Source organism: Bos javanicus, chromosome 29 (assembly GCF_032452875.1).
Source record: "Bos javanicus breed banteng chromosome 29, ARS-OSU_banteng_1.0, whole genome shotgun sequence".
Taxonomy (NCBI): Eukaryota; Metazoa; Chordata; class Mammalia; order Artiodactyla; family Bovidae; genus Bos; species Bos javanicus.
In genome coordinates, this window is record NC_083896.1 from 40,839,134 (window position 1) to 40,859,035 (window position 19,902).

Sequence of the window (19,902 nt, forward strand, 5' to 3'; positions counted from 1 at the left end):
GTGGAGTGGGGCCCCCCTACCCCAGTGTGGAGGGAGGCCCTACTCTCCCTTGGTAGACAATGGCTGGCCTCCTTCCCTGCTCCATCCCTAGGACAGGCATCTTTGAATCATGGCTCCAAGGCAGGCAGGGCTGCCCTGTCCCAGGAATGGTATGTAAAGTTGGGCCTAGTGAAGAAGAACGGAAGAGAATCAGCAGAGAAGAGCACCATCAAAAACTATTTCATCATTACACCCCATGCCAAGTTCGGGGGTGGCCCCACCTTGCCACATCGCATCCTCATGGTGCTCACAGCCCATCTTTCTTTCCTCCAGTTACTCATTCAACAAACATCTCTTGGGTGGTGTATTCTAAACCTCATGTTTCACATACCTTGCTCCTTAATTCCTTTGTGCCAGGGACTCCATTGTGCTTTTCCTAGGACCTTGGCTCCTTTTGGCTAGAAAGACCAATGTATCATCTCATTTCCCAATCCTCTAAACTCTCATTTGCTGTTATTTTTTATTTTTGCTCTGTTGGGTTTGGAGGCCCAGGGACCTGAGGTCATTGCAAAGGCCACAGCTGCTCAGAGCTTTTCCCACCCACGGCCCTTAGGGTCCGGAGACTGTGTTTGTACCCAAACATCTTCCAAGTAAAATGTTTGTTTTTGCAATTAGGCCTTTTTGTAGATGGCCAGACCCTAGGCCAAAGCATTGATTGATCCAGCAGCTGTTCACCCGTGAAACCCTCATGCTGACGAGTCAGAGTTTTGTTTCCTTCTTTGTATGCCTGGGTGACTCCATGGAGGGACATGCCCTCAAAATATGTCCGGAGTTGGAGCTGGTGAGACAGAAATTCATGGCCTTGAAAGAAATACTCACGTAATGCTTCTTGTCTCCTAGAGTCATAATTTTATTATGACTTTTATTGCAATTTTTTGTTATTTTTGGCCACATTGTGTGGCTTGTGGGATCTTAGTTCCCTGACCAGGGACTGAAGCTAGGCCCTCGGCAGTGAAAGCTTGGAACTCTAATCCCTGGACTGCCAGGGAATTCCCTGGGATTATCATTTGCCTGTTAGAACCAGAAAGTGCTTACCTGCTTGTGCTGGTGATTGTTTATTAAGCTCCCCCAAGCATTTTGGATATGGTGTGACTCACCCACATGACTCAGCGGTCACCTCTCAGTGCAGTGGCACATCTGGCTGTGGGGCTGTCTCTTGCCAGCTACTCTCTGGGCCCTCTGAGAGCAGGAGCCGTTTGTGGTCTTCATTTTTTTTTTTTTTTAAGCTTTCTTGATCTAATTTACAAGCTCTACAGTTTGCCCATTTACATGTGCAAATCAATGACTTGTAGTATATTCACAGATTTGTGCACCCTCCATCACAATCCGTTTCAGAACATCTTTACCACCCCCAAAAGAAACCCCACACCACTTAGCCATCACTTCCAAACCCCTCATCCCAACCCTGGAACTGGGTAACCACTCATCTTTCTGTCCAAGGATTTCCCCAATGCTGGATATTAGAAAAATGGAATCGCAGGACATTGTGAATAGACTGCTTTGAGGCTGTTTCTTTCACTTAGCATCGTCCTTTCCAGGTCCATCCATGTTGTGGTGTGTCAGTGCGTCACACCTTTTTAAGGCGTGGCCAAACAAGATTGCATTTGGATCTGCCACAGTGTGTATCCACTCTTCAGTGCATGGACCTTTGGGTTGTTTGCGCCTTTTTGGTTATTTTAAATAATGCTGCTGGGAATGTTTGTGTACAGGTTTTTGTGTGGCCGTGTTTTCATTTCTTTTGGGTACACATACCTAAGGGTGCAGTGCTGGGTCCGTGTGGTAAGGACCACTTCTTACTGTTCCCCAAATGGAAGTGTTCCCCTCTGCACAACAGGCGCAGATGAGAGACAAGCAGAGGATGAGGGGTGTTAGCCTCACCCCTGGGACTGGCAGACACCTGAGGCCCCCCACGTGTGCTGAAGCACTTGCTTCTCCGTCCATCACCAGCACCGTCTTATGATCAGGGAGACAGGCCTGGAAGGGTGGAGTAAGCTGGCTCCATGCAGAAGTCCTGGCCGAGGGGCTGCCCAGCACTCTGGACTCAGCATTGGCAGAGTCAATTTCTGACTTTTGGGACCTGAGTATTGCACCTTCTAGGAACTGGTCCCAAGATGTGCGGGTCATGGGCAACCCCCCCCCCCTCAGCCCCCACTGCCAGGATTGCCCTGCTCATCCCTGTTCCTCCCCCTGACAGGGTGCCTCTGCCAACTGGTGGAACCATCGCCACTTCCAGCACCATGCCAAACCCAACATCTTCCACAAGGATCCAGATGTGAACATGCTGCACGTGTTTGTCCTGGGCGAGTGGCAGCCCATTGAGGTACGATGAAGGGGACGGGGTGGGCACGGGAGCGTTTGGCTCACACAGTAATCGGGAGGGACCGTAGGGTGCAGAGTCACACACACACATCTGTGTCTGATATTTACACAGAAACCTTTCCTGGACACCCTGAGTAATTCCAGCTGGAATTTCTGTGGAATGGCCTCCCGGTTAAATAACGAAGGCAGCTCCTTATCAGAGTGTTAGGTCTGGTTCCACCTGCTTCACCACAGATGCGAAGTGAGGCTCAGCAGGAGGAGGGCACGTGGTCAGGGTTACATTGTTTAGTGGCTGTTCTAGGATGAGGCTCCGGATCTAACAACTGAGCCATTTCCTTCCACTCCATCACACTGCCTTGTCTTTATTTTATTTATGTAATTAACTAATTTAATATATATATTTTTAATGTGGGCCATTTTTAAAGTCTTTATCTGTTTTTTATGTTTTGGTTTTTTGGCCACAAAGCATCTAGAATCTTAGCTCCTGGACCAGGAATCAAAACTTCACCCCCTACACTGGAAGGCAAAGTCTTTTTTTTTTTTTTTAATTTTTGGTTGTGTTGGGTCTTTGTTGGTGCACCCTGGCTTTCTCTGGTTCCGGTGCAAGGGCTTACTCTCTCTCTAGCCGTGGTGCAAGGGCTTCTCAATGCGGTGGCTTCTCTTGTCGTGGGCATGGGCTGTAGAGCGCGGGCTTCAGTAGTTACAGCACGTGGGCTCAGTCGCTCCATGGCGTGTGGGTCCCTTCTCAGACCAGGGATCAAACCCATGTCGCTTGCATTGGCAAGTGGGTTCCCAATCCCTGGACACCAGGAAAGTCCCTGCCTTGTTTTTAATATTAGTTGATTTTTTAATTATAAGTATAGACATACCTGTTGTAAGCATTTAAATAATAACAGTAATTGACCAGACTGAGAAGTGAGCCGCCTGTCATCTCTCCCATCCCCGCTGTGCCTCCAGTTGTCATGCCCCTGACATTGGTGACCACTGTTGGTGTCAGCATTGGTAACCACTGTTGACAACAGTCTCTAATCCTTCCAGGTGGTGTGTGAAGAAACATAGACACACATATCTTTTTTAAAAACAAAAATCCAAACTTAGATAGTTTTCCTGCAACTGGCTTCTTCACCCAATGTGGGCCTCTTTGCTGGAGTCCAGGTGCATTGGCCTCATCTGGGGCTGTCCAGTCCTCTGCTGTGTTTCTAAGACAGGAAAATTTGGTGTTGCTGAGTCTTTGAATAAAGCCATGCCCAATGCATTTAAAGAATTTAAAGACGCTCCTCATTTTTTTTTTTTAAGTAGTGCTTCTGGGTGGAAAAAAAAATGTTATAGAAGCTTTACTTTTCTGAAATACATTGATGACGTAAACCAAAGTTTAGAAGATCCCTCTTGCTTTTATGTAGATCTGAAGTGTGACCAAACTGTGCACAGAGCAGGGGCCCAATAAGCATTTGCCGAGAGAGGCACGTTTACCCTCCATGAGGAGCAGTGTCTTGAACTGGTTGTATTCCCAGCAGTGTTGGCATCCAAGGCTTCAAAGAGGAAGAGGAGGGAGACTTTTCCCTCAACTCTGGTTGGTACCCCACTCCTCCCGTCTCATATCTGCCCAACAGAATATTTGAGAGAAACATAAGTTTTCTGTGACATTGTCAGTTCAGAGGAAATTAGCCAAACTTTGGTTCTTTGGGCGTGTGAAGCCTCTCTGGCTGGCCAAGGACTTTTTTGCTGTTCTTCAGTTGTTAAGTCGTGTCCAGCTCTTTGCACCGCATGGAGTGCAGCGCACCAGGCTTCCCTGTCCTTCACTATCTCCCGGAGTCTGCTCAGACTCATGTCCATTGAGTCAGTGATGCTTTCTAACCATCTCATCCTCTGCTATCCCCCTTCTCCTTTTGTCTTCAATCTTTCTCAGTATCAGAGTCTTTTCCAGTGAGTCAGCCCTTCATATCAGGTGGCTTCACATCAGTATTGGAGCTTCAGCTTCATCATCAGTCCTTCCGATGAATATTCAGGGTTGATTTCCTTTAGGATTGACTGATTTGATCTTGCAGTCCAAGGGACTCTCACGAGTTTTCTCAAGTGCGAGGATTTTCTTTGCCAAAATACACGCTTGCATTTTCCTTCTTGCAATGAGTTTGCTAGCTTTGAGGTGTCCAGATAGTAGGCCTGATTAAGTGGAGTCAGTCCACTTATGTATTTATCATTAAGTGATAAAAAGACAAAGGCTTCCCTTTCTAGTTGGGGAGGCTTCGTGTTGTAGAGCTGTTGACTGGCTTGACAAGTGCTCTCTGTGTTCCTGACAATAAAACCTAGTCTCACCAGCGATGCTGCCAAGGCGTCTCTTTCTGTGTGGTGGCTGTGAAACTCCTTCCAGCGTCTCTCTCCCTGGACGCCTCTCAAGTGCCAACTTTTGGGAGGTGCAGTGGAAGTTTGGGGGATCTGGCCACCCTGTTGCCATTGATGTAAGGCCGTGACCATAGCTCCATGAAACCCTCTGTCACATACTCGGGAAGAAGCCAGTTGTTCCTGGATTCCTAGTGTTGCCAGGACCATGCTGCTTGGAAGGAATCTTTATTTTATGCTTAGAAAGTGTTTCAACAGATTTTTAGTGTTTTATGGTTTCACTTTTCTTTTTAAAGATTTCTTTCTTTCTTTTTTTTTTTTTTTTTAAGAATATGGGCCATTTTTTAAAGTCTCTATTGAATTTGTTACAATATTTCTTCTGTTTTATGTTTTTTTGGCCATGAGGCCTGTGGGATCTTAGTTCCCTGACCAGGAATCAAGCCCACACCCCCCTGCATTAAAAGATGAAGTGTTAGCCACTGGACCACCAGGCAAATCCCCAAACCTTTCTTTTATGCTTAGAAAGTTCTTCATATATTTTCAGTGCTTTATGGTTTCACTTTTTTGGGGGCCCTGTGGCAGGTGGGATGGACCACCAGGAAAGTCCTTAGGTTCTCTTTTGAATGCTTTACTTTGGCCACATGAGGCTTGGCTAAGATGATGGTCTACCTCCATAACTTGCAGGAGTCAGCCAGTTTTTCTGGTTTCCCCTTCCCGGCTCATGTTGCCCCTGATGAGGGGTGAGGTGTCCTCTCCTGAAGCCCAGCGCCTGGTCTGGACTGAGTTTCGATGCAGGACACTGTCTGGGTGACTTGGGCATCCATGGCTCCTTATAGCTCACTGAGAGCTTGTCGTGGACTGACTTGCCCCTTCCAGAAAAAATTTATATCTTTACATTCAGTCTTTCCATCCAGAAATATGACATCTTTCTCCATTTACACTTGAGTCTTTTTTAAAACCTCTTAGAAAGGTTTTCCTCTTCTTTGTATGTCTTGTGGCCGTATTTCTTTCAACTGAATCCTAGATAACGTCTGTATTTTGTCATGACGATAGGGGTTTCTGTGGTATTCAGGAAAGCTGTTGCCATTTGGTGAGTTATCTCATGTCCAACTAGGGTCCACCGATGTGTGCTTGCGGTTCTAGTTGTTTTTCAGCTGATTCTTTTGAATTTCCTGGGTAGACAATCATATTTTTGGAAAATAGTGAAAATTTAGACACTTTCTAATAGCTCTCCACCCTTATCTCTGGTTTGGGCTTTATGACGTTACTGGAACTTCAGAACAGAATTGAATAGTGGTGATGTCGGGAGTAGTCGTGTTTTTGCTCCCCGCCGCCCACTTTTTTTTTTTTTGCTGTATTGTGGAGGAGAACCATGAGGCCATCAGCCCTGGAGCTCTGTAAATGGATTCTCAGAAGCCAGGAGTGTTTTCGCCTGCCTCTGGGCCTGAGAACCTGCTTTTCTGACCCCATGGGAGGCTCTCCCTGCCTCATGGCCTGTCAGCAGCTGACCCTCCAGACTACCTTTGCTAACAGGCCAAGTATTCCCTTGGAGCAGCTGGGGCCCTCGGGCTGGAGTCTTGCCATTCCTCGCATGCCTGCCGTGGCCGGCTCCTCATTTCTCTGCCTGTGAGTCTGCACTTTCCCAGAGGCAGGCAGGGCTCTCCAGCTGCCCCCCTCCCCCAGCCCTGAACGGACAAGGCAGGCCCTTGTCGTTGCTCAGACATTTTGTTCCAAGGCTGAAAAGTCCCCTGTACATGCCCCTGGCACCCCCTCAGCCCGTAATCCAAGCCGGGCCTCGTGGTCTGGGGGAGGCGGAGCACCAGGGTGTCAGCTGGCCGGGGCCCCAGGGTCGTGGGCCTCAGGGAAGCCAGGCCGCCAGGGCTCCCCATGCCTATGCCTCTGACCTGCGTCCCTTTCAGCCTCAGCTTGCTGCTGCTGCTGCTAAGTCACTTCAGTCGTGTCCAACTCTGTGCGACCCCATAGCCGGCAGCCCACCAGGCTCCTCTGTCCCTGGGATTCTCCAGGCAAGAACACCGGACTGGGTTGCCATTTCCTTCTCCAATGTGTGAAAGTGAAAAGTGAAAATGAAGTCACTCAGTCATGTCTGACTCCTAGCAACCTGGTGGACTGCAGTCTACCTCCGTCCATGGGATTTTTCCAGGCAAGAGTACTGGAGTAGGGTGCCATTGCCTTCTCCGCAGCCTCAGCTTGACGACACGTCAAAGTGGGTCCTGCATGTGCCGCCGCACCTCGGGGTCTGGACACGATAAACCATCCGGACCCTCGCCCGCAGCTTGAGTCTGCATCTCCCCTGTGACCACCCCAGAGCCCAGGCTTTCTTCCTGTGTATAGTGATGAGGACTCTGCTGCAGGGGAAAGGAGTGCAGCCCCCCTCCCACCCCGAGCCTGCAGGCCCCCCTGGGGAGGAAGGCTGACTCTTGCTTAGTCCCTGGGTCCAACACCGTGGTGAGCACCACGTGTGGGGCATCATTTAATCCTTGCTTAACTATGAGGCAGGCTCTCATCAAGCCCATTTTATAGATGGGACAGCCAAGGCTGAGAGACGTGAAATAACTGGCTCAAGGCTACAGCTAGAAAAAGCAGTGCCACCATCCAAACCCTGGCTGAATGACTCCCAGCCAGGGCTTCCAGGTCTGCAGGGCCCTGCCCGGGGCCACTACCTGCTGGACACTAGGGGTCTGTGTTTCTTGAATCCTTCCAGCTTCCTAATGTATTATCCTCAGAGGGCTTCTTATCCTAAGACACCTCTCCCCTCCCTTCCCTACGCCCATGGCAGACAACCGAGGTCTGCAGAGAGCTGAGCGTGGGAAAGTCAAGAAACCAGGTTGGCCCACGCCTCACTTGGCATCCCCGAATCTCCGCTGTGCTTGCTGGTTTTCAGAGGGGAAGCTAGCGCCCTGGGTCAGCCTCACGCTGACAGGCGATCTTGCAGTCCCCCTAACTGAGGTCATCAAGATGGGATCACACACCCTGTGACAGTCTGTGTGTCGCGGCACACAGGCGCCTGTGTATCCGTGACCTGCCTTCTAAAGGGCTTTTGTTGCCCCGTCATCCACTGGCCCTCAACAGCTCTAAGGAGTACCCATAACGAACCCAAATCTCACGGCAGGGGAGGGGGGCTGCAAAGCAATTTGCTCAAATAACAAATTGCTTCCAAATCTGGAGCCCCCCACCCCAAAGCTGGCGCCCTCAGGGGTGGGCAGAGGGGCTAGCCGCTGCCTGGGGGCAGGGCAGTCTAGGGCCTTGAAGGGGTGCACGCAGGAGCCGGCAGTGCTGACTGGCCAGGGAGCATTAGCCAGGGAACATTAGCCCGGTAATCTCGTGTCACCCCCTACAGGGCACCACGGATCAGTGCAGACGGGGTGCTTGCTGTGCGAACGCAGCTTCAAACCAGCTCCCCAGGTGTGCCCACTGCCAAGTCCCTCTGTGACCCTCTGCCAGCCTATCCTGCCCCTAGTGCTCGCTCCCAGAATACAGCTGAGCCAGCCTGAGGTTCCTTTGGGCCTGGGGCTGTCCCTCAGGGCAACCTGTGGGGCAGAGGGGTGGTGAGGAGGGCACCTGTCAGGGCCGGAGAAGCCTGCAAAGTCGGGGCCTGTTTCCTGGCTTCTGGGCGGGAAAGCAGGACCCCGGGGGGAGCAGGGGGACTGTTCTGTGAGGCACACGCTCCCCAGAACCCAGACCACCAGACCACTCACTTAGGGGGGTGCCTCTAATCCCTCCCTCCCCTGCAACGTTGTCCAGGACTGTGTCTGGGGTGCCCTGACTGGGATCTCTCCAAGCCCTGCCTCAATCTTTTTTTTTTTAATATATATGAGAGGCAAGATTGGTAGAAAGAAAAGTTCCCTTTATTTCAGAGGCTGGCAGCCTAGGGGGTGGGGTGCAGAGGGCAGACTCCTGTCCAAAGGCTGACTCCTCCCGAATGATAATCAGTAGGCTGAAGCTTTTAAATTTTGTTTATTTATATTTGGCGGGGCTGGGTCTTCGTTGCTGTGCACGGGCTTTCTCTAGTTGTGGTGAGCAGGGGCTACTCTCTGTTTGGGGTGCAAGGGCTTCTCATTCCGGTGACTTCTCTTGTTGCTACTCGAGGACTCTAGGCACATGGGCTTCAGTAGTTATGGCACACGGGCTTAATTGCCCTGATGCATGTGGGATCTTAGTTCCCCGACCAGGGATTGAACCCACATCCCCTGCATTGGCAGGTGGATTCATAACCACTGGACCACCAGCCTCAGTCTTAATGACAGCCTTCATGCAGGATTTGTGCATTCTGGGGATTGGGTGAGACCCCTGCCAAGGCACAGGCCACATGGACCAAACAGATAGATTCTGATGGTGCTTTGGTGGCATGCCAGCCCCGTGGTCACTGGTGCCAAGATGAATGCCCTGGGGACAGACTTGGCTCTGCTGTCACCCAGGGCTTCTCACCCATGGGCCCTCCCTGTGATGCTGGCGCTTACTCCATCTCTGTGTTCTCACCTGGAGAACGGGAGCATTGGCCCAGAGGACATCCAGGGTTTCTCCCTCTGTAACATGCTTTGATCTCCTGGCTGTAATAAGCAGGAGTGGACATCATGCGATGAGGGTAGCACCAACCTTCGGAACTGGGGGTGGGAGGTGGGGGGCAGGTGAAGAGCCGTGTCCCAGGGGTCAGCCCCTGGCATTCATGCCTGTGTTCTCATTGACTCCTCTTAGCTATCAGTGATTTGGATGCCAAGCAGGGCTCAGGCAGGCTAAGTGACCTGTGCAGGGTCTCAGCTGGTGAGAGGCAGAGCAGTCCCCCAGTATTGCAGGCAACAGCAGGTCCTCCTCTGTGAGCAGCATCTTTTGGTCTCATTCCCCAAGGAGCAGGGTGGGCTGGTCCTCGGGGGGCTGGACTTTGGAATTAAGGGGCTTGCAGGGACCCTGTGGGGCCATAGGTCTCCCCACCCCCACTCCCACCCTGGCTCACACTCGCTTTGTACAGTGAGGATGTCCACACCCCAGCCAGACCTCTCAGCCCTCCTGACTGGCATACCTGGGCATCAGCGTGCCCGGGGTAAGACCAGGTGACCAGGTGTGTCCTGAAGAGTCCGTGTGGTGACTCCCCCTGGCCTGGAACCTCAAGTGTCAAGTCTCAGCCTGGAAACTGCAGGCGGCTTGAGGGACTAGATGCTTGACCTGGTGACTGGTAACAATTTCCCGAGCCCATACCTGGGTTCTCCCAGCCATTGAGGGCTCCAGGGAGCTCCTCAGGGGACCCCAGGGGCTTTTCTCTCTCCAAAAGGGTACAAGCTGGCCAAGGAGCTCTGAGTGCCTCTGCACACAACCCCCCCCCACCCCAGTTCCTTGTTCCGTGGTGCATTCATTCAACAAACATTGATTTGCTGCCTGTCTCATGGGCTCTGCGTCCGCTTTCTTGGGTTCAGAGCCCGCTTCTTGTGTGGCCGTGGGCAGTGACTTGACTCCGAGCTTCAGCTTTGGAAGCACCAGCTCGTAGAGGAGCGCCTGAGCTGAGAGGCCGGCTTGGGATTGGTGCGCCCAGTGAGGGCTGAGGAAGTGTTGGCCGGAGCAACCGGGAGCCGAGAGGGGCCCAGGGTGCAGAGGGACAGAAAGCCTCCCTGGGCGGGAGGAACAGGGACTGCAGAGCAGGTGGAGGAGAGCATGGTGGCGGGGGGGTCCGAGGGGTGCTGGGGGCTCACAGTCTCTGCTTCTCTCCTCAGTACGGCAAGAAGAAGCTGAAATACCTGCCTTACAACCACCAGCATGAGTACTTCTTCCTGAGTGAGTGCCGGGGCGCCCCACAGCCCTGACCTCCTTCCCACCCCTGTGTGGCCGTCCATCCCCGCTCCCACCTGACACCCTTCCAGACCCAGAAAGTGACACCAAAGCTGTCAGAGCAACAACAGCCACAAACCCATCCTGGCCCGTGATACACAGAAGGGACACCGGCCCAGACACCCAGATGCCACACTCGGGCTTCCAGTGCCAGCGGGTACTCCCAGCCCCCTTCTCAGGGTGCCAGGGTTCCGGTCTCCTCTGCCTGGGAGCTACAGAGCTGGCACCACATCCTGGCTTCTGTCCCCTGGTTCCTCCCCATCTTCCAGCCCCGCCGGGTGGGACAGGCCGCTCCAAGCCCCTCCGCTCTCTCTCTCTTGCAGTCGGGCCGCCGCTGCTCATCCCTTTGTATTTCCAGTACCAGATCATCATGACCATGATCGTTCGCAAGTACTGGGTGGTGAGTCCAGGGGACCCAGGAGTGTGGGGAGGAGGGCGACTAGACCCTGGGGTGGCCCACATCCCCGGGGAATCTCCTCCCGGGGTGACTACCTTGTCACTCTCAGGAAGGGACTTGCTCTGAGGCCAGCAGGAGCCAGCGAAGCCATAGCACCCCAGCCCGAACGATCCCGCCACGCAGGGCGTCCACTGGGAGAGCCCCTGCCCTGGCAGAGCCCTTCAGAAAGTTCCTGAAGGCTGAGTGATGAGTCACATGCAGTCCACCCATCCAAGGCTCCAGCCATCACCCTCCTGAGTCCCCGTGAGGCCCCTAAGACCCAGTGGACCAGGTCACACTGCTCTCCAGTTGGTAAATGGAGAGCAGCCTGGCACTTAGTTTGCTAAATCTGCGTGAGAACGTGCCGCAGGCACTTCTGTTAAACGACAGGATCGTATAGTCTCACAGCTCTGGAGACTAGAGTCCAAGATCAAGGAGTCTGCAGGGTTGGCCCTTCTGGGGGCTGTGAGAAATGGTTTGGGCTGGCCTCTGTCTGTGACTCATGGATGGCCAACATCTTCTCCATGGGTGTTTCTGCCTCCGGGTTTCCCCTCTGTCTTAGGACACCAGTCATGGATCAGGGCCCTCCCTAATGACTGCGTCTTCACTAATGACATCTACAAGCACACTGTCTCCAAATAAGGTCCCACTGTGAGGTCCCGGGGATGAAGAGTCATTTTAGGGGACACGATCCCGCCCATCACTCCAGAGAGAGAAGGGGACCCTGGAGAGGGACGGTCCTTGGCTTGATGTAGACATGCAGGTGTGGTTCTCAGAAGAGGACAATATGCCCGTGATGGGAGGCCCTGGGGGAGGTGGTCGCCCTGGGCAGAACCTGCTTTTGGCAGAACAGGGTTTAATGGGACTGGGAGTGGGACAGGGACAGGGACAAGACCCGTGCCTTCCAGACGAAGCGGACACTTAGTCGGTATCGCTGGTCTTTTTTTGTTTTATAAAACCTAGTTTCATAAGTGAAGATAGTGAAACTCTGAGAGTTTGGGGCTTGCCCAAGGTGACACCAAGGGGTGGATCAGGCACGAGAACTTCCCAGTGCCACCGCCTGGACTCACCCCACTCCCACACCCTAGACACTTCTCTCTCAGTAGCAGGCCCTCGTGTTTGTATAGCAATTGAAGGACTTCAAAGTACTTTGTCTTAACATGCTTCCCTTGGTGTTATTGGCAGAGGTGCCTGTTGATTCTGCTAAGAGGGCCAGCCTGGAACTCGGGAGCAGGTTGGGGTTGTTTGGGGAAGAGGAGGGATTTGGAAGTCCCTGCCAGCCCTGTGCTGGTGAAACCTGTACTACACGCTTGTAGGGCATGCTTTTTATCAGTACCCGCTGTGCTCCAGGGACAGTTAGGCACTGCCACCCACGGTGAAAGTCATTCAGTCGTGTCCGACTTTTTGCAGCCCCATGGACTATTAGTCCATGGAATTCTCCAGGCCAAAATACTGGAGTGGGTAGCCTTTCCCTTCTCCAAGGCATCTTTCCAACCCAGGGATCAAACCCACGTCTCCCGCATTGCAGGCGGATTCTTTACCAGCTGAGCCACAAGAGAAGCCCAAGAATACTGGTGTGGGTAGCCTATCCCTTCTCCAGCGGATCTTCCTGACCCAGAAATTGACCCGGGGTTTCCTGCATTGCAGGTGGATTCTTTACCAGTTGAGCAATCAGGGAAGCCCTGTCTTGCCATTAAGGCGCATCCAGGCCAGAGGGAAGGAGTTTCTGGGTCAGTGAGGAGGTGGGACTTGGAGCCCAGCTCTAGCTCTCCTGCCCCTGTGGTGACTGTTGAGCCCCGGGAGGAGTCATAGTGGAAGAGAACAGCGCTGCTGCTGCTCAGGACACTAATCTGCTTTCATGGCGGACACCTGACATGAATATTTAATCTCTTTTTTTAAAATTTCCACTGTGTGTGTTCCCTGAAGGACAAAGCATGAAATAGGCACAGTGGGAAAGGGAATCAGACTTTATACCTGAACTGGCTAAGGTGGCCCAGCCAGGGACATTTGATCAGGCCCCTGAGGCAGGGCTCTCTTGCCAGGGAGTAGGGTTCAAGCTTGGGCTTCTAGTGCACAACAGTAGCTGACTGTAACCAGGCTTAGCGCCAGGCGAAAGTGCACCCCTCAGAGGCCCGCGTGGCAGAGGCCTGCCCCGTGCTGTGGTTTTCTGATTCACGGTAACTGTGAGCTTAGGTGCCAAGTGCAGCTGTGACCTGGGGTGGTGGTCCTCAGTGGGAGCAGTTCTGTTGAGCCACTGGCAGCATCGGGGAGAATTTGGGGATTTTTTTGGCCGCACCTCACAGCATGCAGGATCTTAGTTCCCTGATTAGGGATCGAACCCGGGCCGGCTGCCATTGGAAGCACAAAGTCTTAACCACTTAAGCCGCCAGGGAAGTCCAGGGAGACATTTTTGATTGTCACAATTCAGGGGGGATGGACGGTCCCTGGCCCCTAGTGGGCACCATGCCATGCCCGGGACAGCTCCACCAACCCCCACCCCCCGCACTGCTGAGAACTGTCCAGCTCCAAAGGCCAACCAGCAGTGCCACTGGCTACATCCTGGGGCTGCCCCCAGGCCTCAACTTCCTGGAGGTCCGTTGCATCTGATCCCAGTATCCACTCCTTCTTGAAATTCTCCCTGTCAGCTTCCAAGTCCAGCCTCTACTGGTTCTCCTCCACCTCTGTCTCCCTGCACCTCCTTTATCCCTTCACCCCTGACCCCAGTGGCCCATGGTCATGTATCATTTCGCACCACAGTTAATAAGCACACACCTCCATTAATATATGTGTACATACCACTGCACTCGTACACGCAGAAAAGGAAATAAAATGAATGTGATGAAAAGTAGAAACAGAATAAAATATTGGCTTCCCCCACCCCCTTAATGGCTCCCCTGGTGGCTCAGATGGTAAAGGATCTGCTTGCCCTGCAGGAAACTCAGGTTCGATCCCTGAGTCGGGAAGATCCCCTGGAGAAGGGAATGGCAACCCACTCCAATATTCTTGCCTGGAGAATCCCATGGACAGAGGAGCCTGGCGGGCTATAGTCCATGGAGTCAAAAAGAGTTGGACATGACTGAGCGACTTGTTAGTCGCACATGTATCCTTAAAGACCACCTCCGTCCTGAGGTCTTGCCCTCCGCCCACTGCTGGCCCTTCAGACCCCTTCCCAGCCACTCTTCCCACTCCTTTCCTCCCCAGCCGATGACACCAACACCGGGGACCAGCCTGGGTTCACCATGACCAAGCAGTCTCTGCACAGAACTGCCCCTGCCTCCTAGAGTCCTAGAGACTGTTGCCCCCTCGGCAGGGCCGGGGGTCCTGGTTTGGGCCTCCCTCATTTCGTCCCTGAGCTCCTGGAATAACAGAATCTTCTCACCTTCAGTCGGCAGGGACCTATTTTTATGATTCAAATGGAACCACATTCTTGTCATTTAAAGCACAGTGGGTCTTCTTCCTTGCCACCAAAATAGAGGCCAGTCTCCCCCAGGCGGATGTGACCTGGCCATCGTCTCTTGCCCCCACCTGGAGCGCTTGGGCTGGAGTACATGGAGCATATAATCTACATGTAAACACAGCCCCTCCCTGCTCAACTCTCCGGACTTGTCTTCGCATTGTCATTTCTGCAAACATCCATCCTACTGTTCTTTGCTTGGCCAACCTTCACTGTATCCCAGCCCGGCTCGGGCACCACCTCCTGATGGGGGTCTTTCTAAATCAGGACAGGGTTGGGACCTTATGCCACGCTGCCATCATCCTTGTAACTGTGTGTCCCCTTCCGTATGCTATGGAAGGGATCTCTGGCTTAAGTCTGTCCTTCCAGACAAGGGGTTCTCAAGCACTTCGGTTTGCCTCCAGCGCCTAACTCAGCCCCTGACACAGGGAAGAATGCTTGTGGAGATGAACCAAACAGAGCTCCTATGAAGGATGAGTTTGCTGAGCAGATAAGGGGAGGAGGAGCCTCTGGGCAGATCCAGCTAGACACAGACAGCATGGCACGCCTGGGCCATGGGAGACGTGACAGGCTGCAGGCAAGGCCAGGACGGTGGACAGGCATGTGAGGGACCCGTGCATCCTACTGGGAGGCTGGATTTTGTCTTTTATCCCCCGACGGGGCAGGAGGCTCGTGATGGCTTTGCAGATGGCAGTGGCGTGATCCAGCTTGCATGTCGGAAGGTCTCCATGGCAGCAAACTGGTGCCGAGACCAGAGTGGAGTCGTTAGAGCTCAGACTTGCAAGCTCTGCTTATTGTTGCCACAGCTTCAGGCCTGTAGAACCTCGGGGGATAGTCTTTTCCCATACTGAAGACGGAGGATCAGAGGCACAGCTCAGAAAGTTACTTACAAGCGACACAGAATAGCCACAAGGGGCACTAGTGGTAAAGAATGCAGGAGACAGACATGGGTTCAATCCCGGGGTCCAGAAGATCCCCTGGAGGAGGGCGTGGCAACCCACGCCAGTATTCTTGCCTGAAGAATCCTATGGACAGAGGAGCCTGGTGGGCTATTCAATCTATAGGGTTGCAAAGAGCTGGACACAACTGGAGACTTAGCACGTACAGAGAACAGGGAGGAGCCTGTGCTCTCATCGCTACCCTGCCGAGTGGGGAGAAGTGATGAGGGTGGAAATAGTCAGTGCAAAGGCCTTGAGGTGGAAACAAGCTGGGGCAGGGTGGCTGGGCAGAGTGGTCGCCAGTCCCTGTGGCTACTCTGGGTGGAATGGGAGGGCTTAGCAGGGGCAGACAGAGTGGGCTTGGAGCTAAGACAGTTCACTCCGGTTGCCATGGTTGCAGAGCCGTGGAGGCTGCTGGGGGAGGCAGGGTGCTTGCCCAGGAAGAGAGAGCAGAATGGAAGAGGGGCTGGGAGGAGACGCAGGTGTGGGAACAGGGCCAGCACTGTCAGGCTGCTGGGAGGGTCCTGAGGTGGGTGCTGGATGGCGTCCCTGGCCTTTGTCGTGCTGGAGTGAGGACCCCCAGGTGCCGACGAGCAGTTTGTGAGCCTGTGGGTGTCGGGGGTGTGTGCACATTGTAGTACACCTCCAGAATCCCCAGGACTAGGATGTTAGTCCCCATCCCTGTGGATTTCCCTAGATGCAGAGCTTGTAGCCCCTCCACGTTGCTAAAACCACTCAGCCTTCTCCTAGACATAAAGACTGTCGTATACGCCCTCCTCTGGCAGGCCTCGGATCCTTAGCTGGACCCAGTATGCAGCTTCCTGGAGGCCCGTAGGGTTTCTTCACTCAGCAGTGAGCTGGGCTTGCTGTGTACACACCTGTGGTTGGGACCACATGCCCAGGAGGGCAAGACACTCCCACGTCTAACTGTGTTTCTCTCCACAGGACTTGGCCTGGGCCATCAGCTTCTATACCCGTTTCTTCATCACCTACATCCCTTTCTATGGTGTTCTGGGATCCATCCTTTTCCTCAACTTCATCAGGTGCCTGAGTTTTGCTGGCTACTAGCCCCTCGGCCCCCAAGCACTGGTGCTGATGGGGGTTTGATGTGAGGCCCCCGTCCACCAAGGAAAGCCTCAGAGGTCCCACTTTCTGCCCGGGCCCCTCATCAAGGGGCTTCACTTAACCCTCTCCACTTGCCCCATTTGCGGTTGGGAGAGACACTCGGTTCCCATCGATTCCCCGGACCCCGTGGAGACTGAGCCACCAGGCTGCACACTGAGCTGAGCTCCCTTCCAGGTTCCTGGAGAGCCACTGGTTTGTGTGGGTCACACAGATGAATCACATCGTCATGGAGATTGACCGAGAGCCCTACCGTGACTGGTTCAGCAGCCAGGTGAGGGCGGCCAGCGCTGGCTGCCGGGGGGCCCCACGGAGCCCAGGTCCATGTCCCCAGGAGCGTGGCTGCCCAATAGGCCCTGCGCTGTCCTGCCCTTCCCTAGGGCTGCCAGTGTCCTTCCACTGGGAGGGCCAGGGCCGGGCAGGAGAGAGTGGCTGGGAGCTTCTGGAGGGACCAGTGGGAAATCGGGGCAGGGCGGTGAGACCCAGGGAAGGCTGGGCCTTACAGAAGGGAGAGGGGTCCCTTTGTGCTTCTGCTTCCAGCCACTCACCCCCCTTCTCCCCAACAGCTGGCAGCCACCTGCAATGTGGAGCAGTCCTTCTTCAATGACTGGTTCAGTGGGCACCTCAACTTCCAGATCGAGCACCAGTGAGCACAGGCGTGGGCATGGAGTGGGGGTGGGTGGAGGGCATACAGTGGAGGCAAGTTGCCACCAGCCTCACCTGGCAGAGGGCAGCAGGTGGGGGGTGGGGGCTCCTTCTCTCTGTCTTTCCCCCAACACCCTAGACTGTATTTCCCACCCCCGCCACCGCCCGCCAGCCCCCTTGAGGCCTGGGTTCTTGTTCCCCAGGCCACATGATCACAGAGGCGCCCACCCCTGCACATGGGGCCTGGCATCCTCCTGGATCCCGTGAGCCTGGCAGGGCGGGCAACTGGTCCCTTTATTGATAGGGAGCCCGAGGCCCAGCCCTTTACCGCTGCAGGCCAGCTGCCCCGCAGGCACGCAGGGAGAGGCGGACAGGGTCTCCCGGGCCCGGCCAGCCTCCAATTGGGCAGTGGAGGCAGTGGGCCAGCCCTCACGCCCGCCCTTGTGCACTCCCCAGCCTTTTCCCCACCATGCCCCGGCACAACCTGCACAAGATCGCCCCCCTGGTGAGGTCCCTGTGCGCCAAGCACGGCATTGAGTACCAGGAGAAGCCGCTGCTCCGGGCCCTGCAAGACATCATCGGGTAAGGAGGGGTGGGCATGGGGGTCGGGGACCCCCCAGGTCCCTGGGGGACAGGGAGGGGACTGGGAGGCACTTGGTCATGGGACCGCCCGAGGTGGAGACCAGAGGGGCCCTGCTGGCCCCTCTGTCACTAGGGATTGCCTGGCCTCTGTCTGGGTTGGACGAGGTCCCTCCCGGGGGGCCCTGGGCTCCTGATGGAGAGCTGAGAGGAGGCCCCCAGGCCCACAGACCCCGACTCTCTGCGGCTCCCTGGCCCCTCGGCCCCGTTGACCTGCTCCCTGACCATCCATTTCCTCCTCTTCCCAGGTCCCTGAGGAAGTCTGGGCAGCTGTGGCTGGACGCCTACCTCCACAAATGAAGCTGCAGCCCTTGGGGCACCCATGGGGATGGTGGTGGGGAGCAGGTGGGGGTGGCAGCCGAAGGGGAGGGCGGGGTTCTGCTCAGAGGGGCCTCAGGAGGCTGTGGTGCACGGCCCACAGACTTGAGGCTCGGTCTTTCCTCTCTTGCTGTCTGGTTTCGAGGCGTTCACGCCTCCCTCCGACACCCTCCCTCCTGGGTCCCGCCCCGCCTCCACCTCTGTCCTGAAGCCAGACCAGACGCACACAGGTGCGGCCTGGAAGCCCCTGCAGCCTGGCCTCCAGGCTTCATACCACCCTCTTTTCTCCCTGCTCTTGAGGTCCGCACTGCAGGGCTGGGTCCCAGCCGGCAGGTGGGACGGCTCCCTGAGCCTGCAGGCTGGCCCCACCGCCTTGGACAGCCGCCAATCCTCTGCCCTTCTGTGGGGTGATGATGTGCTGGATTCCCTGGGTCTCCCTCCCACCGCCGGGTCGGTACTGGGGGCGCCCTCGCAGGCCCCACTTTCTCTTCAGATGTCCAGGGCCCTGGCCCTGACACCAGGCTCCCTTCACCCGCGTTGCAGCCAGCTCAGGCCTCCGGGCCAAGGGAAATGTCCTGGCCCCACCGGAGCCCTCCGACCCAGGGCTTGAGCAGTTCCATCCCGCCGCCTCCCAAGTCCAGAGCCTGTGACCTCTGGTCCAGGGGGGCAGGGCCACAGAAGAGCTCAGCAGAAGCAATGGCCAGGTCAGGGGTGAGCCGGCCTGTAGGCTCAGATGTTTGTCCTGGTTGGGAGACCCAAGATTCTGGAGCAGTCGGACTGCCCCCCCAGAGTGCTCTGTTACTGCCAGGCAGTGCCAGCCAGTCCCTGGCCACCTGGCTGGTGCAGACTTAGGCCCTCCAGGCTGCGAGTGGGCACTGGAGCCCAGCAGCTCATCACAGCCCCTCCCCACGTTGGGGCTGCCTGCGTGGACACGCTCTTTCCCGGTCTATCAAGCTCTTGTGTCTTTTACTTGTTTTTTAACCTTTTGCTACAGGATGCATTCTGCCAGGGGTGGCGGTGGGACTGGGCCTTGGGAAGATCTACCTGTTCCCACCCCCAGGCCCTCTGCAGCCTCCCCAGGCCCCACAGTGGGCTGAGCTGGGCTCACTCACTGAGGCCTCCATGGCCCTGACTGTCAGGAGACAGAGGGAAAGAGTCCCAGAGGAGGGTAACCCAGAGAAGCCAGGGACTTGGTGGGGGTGGGGGTACCCAATGGGACAAAGAGGGGTTGCGAAGGCCAGACAGCTGAGGGGAGAGGAAAGTGAGAGGGTGGGGAACCTGGCAGCCACTGGGAGTATCCAGAGCTGCTGCATCTGGAAATTAACCCACTAACCCGTAGATAGCTCCAGGGGAGGGCGGGGCAGGAGGGACCAGCTCTGACTGGTGATGGACCTGAGGGTTGCCATGGCAACAAGGGATCAGACTGCCTGAAGCCCTCCCACTGAGAACTGGCCGCCCAAAGAGCCACTGTCCCTCCCCTGAGGCAGACTGGATCCATAGGGAACTGACCTTAATTTTTATCATGTTGCTTCCCCACCTCTACACTTTTGGAAATAAATGATTTTATTCTCACTTCCTTGTTCAGCGCCAGCCTGATTCTCCTCCACTTCCCGTTCGCTGATGCTGGGTGGGGTGTCAATGGAGTATGGAGAAGGGGGTCTGCTTTGCGCTGGGAGCACTTTCCTCTGTCCATCCCCCCACCCCACCCCCACACCTTTGCTCAAGGAGAACTTCCTTTCTCCTTCCCTAAAGTGCACATCAGGCCAGGAGTTTTGGGCAAATGGCTCAGATTAGTGAGCCCTCCTTCCTCTTTCTGGGTA

General features: G+C 55.0%; 1 protein-coding gene across 1 annotated transcript in view; it reads left to right on the top strand.

The window, feature by feature from the left end:
• FADS2 (fatty acid desaturase 2) overlaps positions 1–19,654 on the top strand; it is a 37,202-nt gene extending 17,548 nt beyond the window's left edge. The window contains exons 5-12 of the mRNA XM_061406600.1: positions 2,234–2,359; positions 10,416–10,476; positions 10,854–10,930; positions 16,304–16,401; positions 16,658–16,754; positions 17,047–17,126; positions 17,582–17,707; positions 18,013–19,654. Of these exons, the coding sequence (XP_061262584.1) occupies positions 2,234–2,359; positions 10,416–10,476; positions 10,854–10,930; positions 16,304–16,401; positions 16,658–16,754; positions 17,047–17,126; positions 17,582–17,707; positions 18,013–18,064 (717 nt within the window). The 3' untranslated portion in view covers positions 18,065–19,654. The remainder of the gene's footprint in view (positions 1–2,233; positions 2,360–10,415; positions 10,477–10,853; positions 10,931–16,303; positions 16,402–16,657; positions 16,755–17,046; positions 17,127–17,581; positions 17,708–18,012) is intronic.
• The last annotated feature ends 248 nt before the right edge of the window (positions 19,655–19,902 follow it).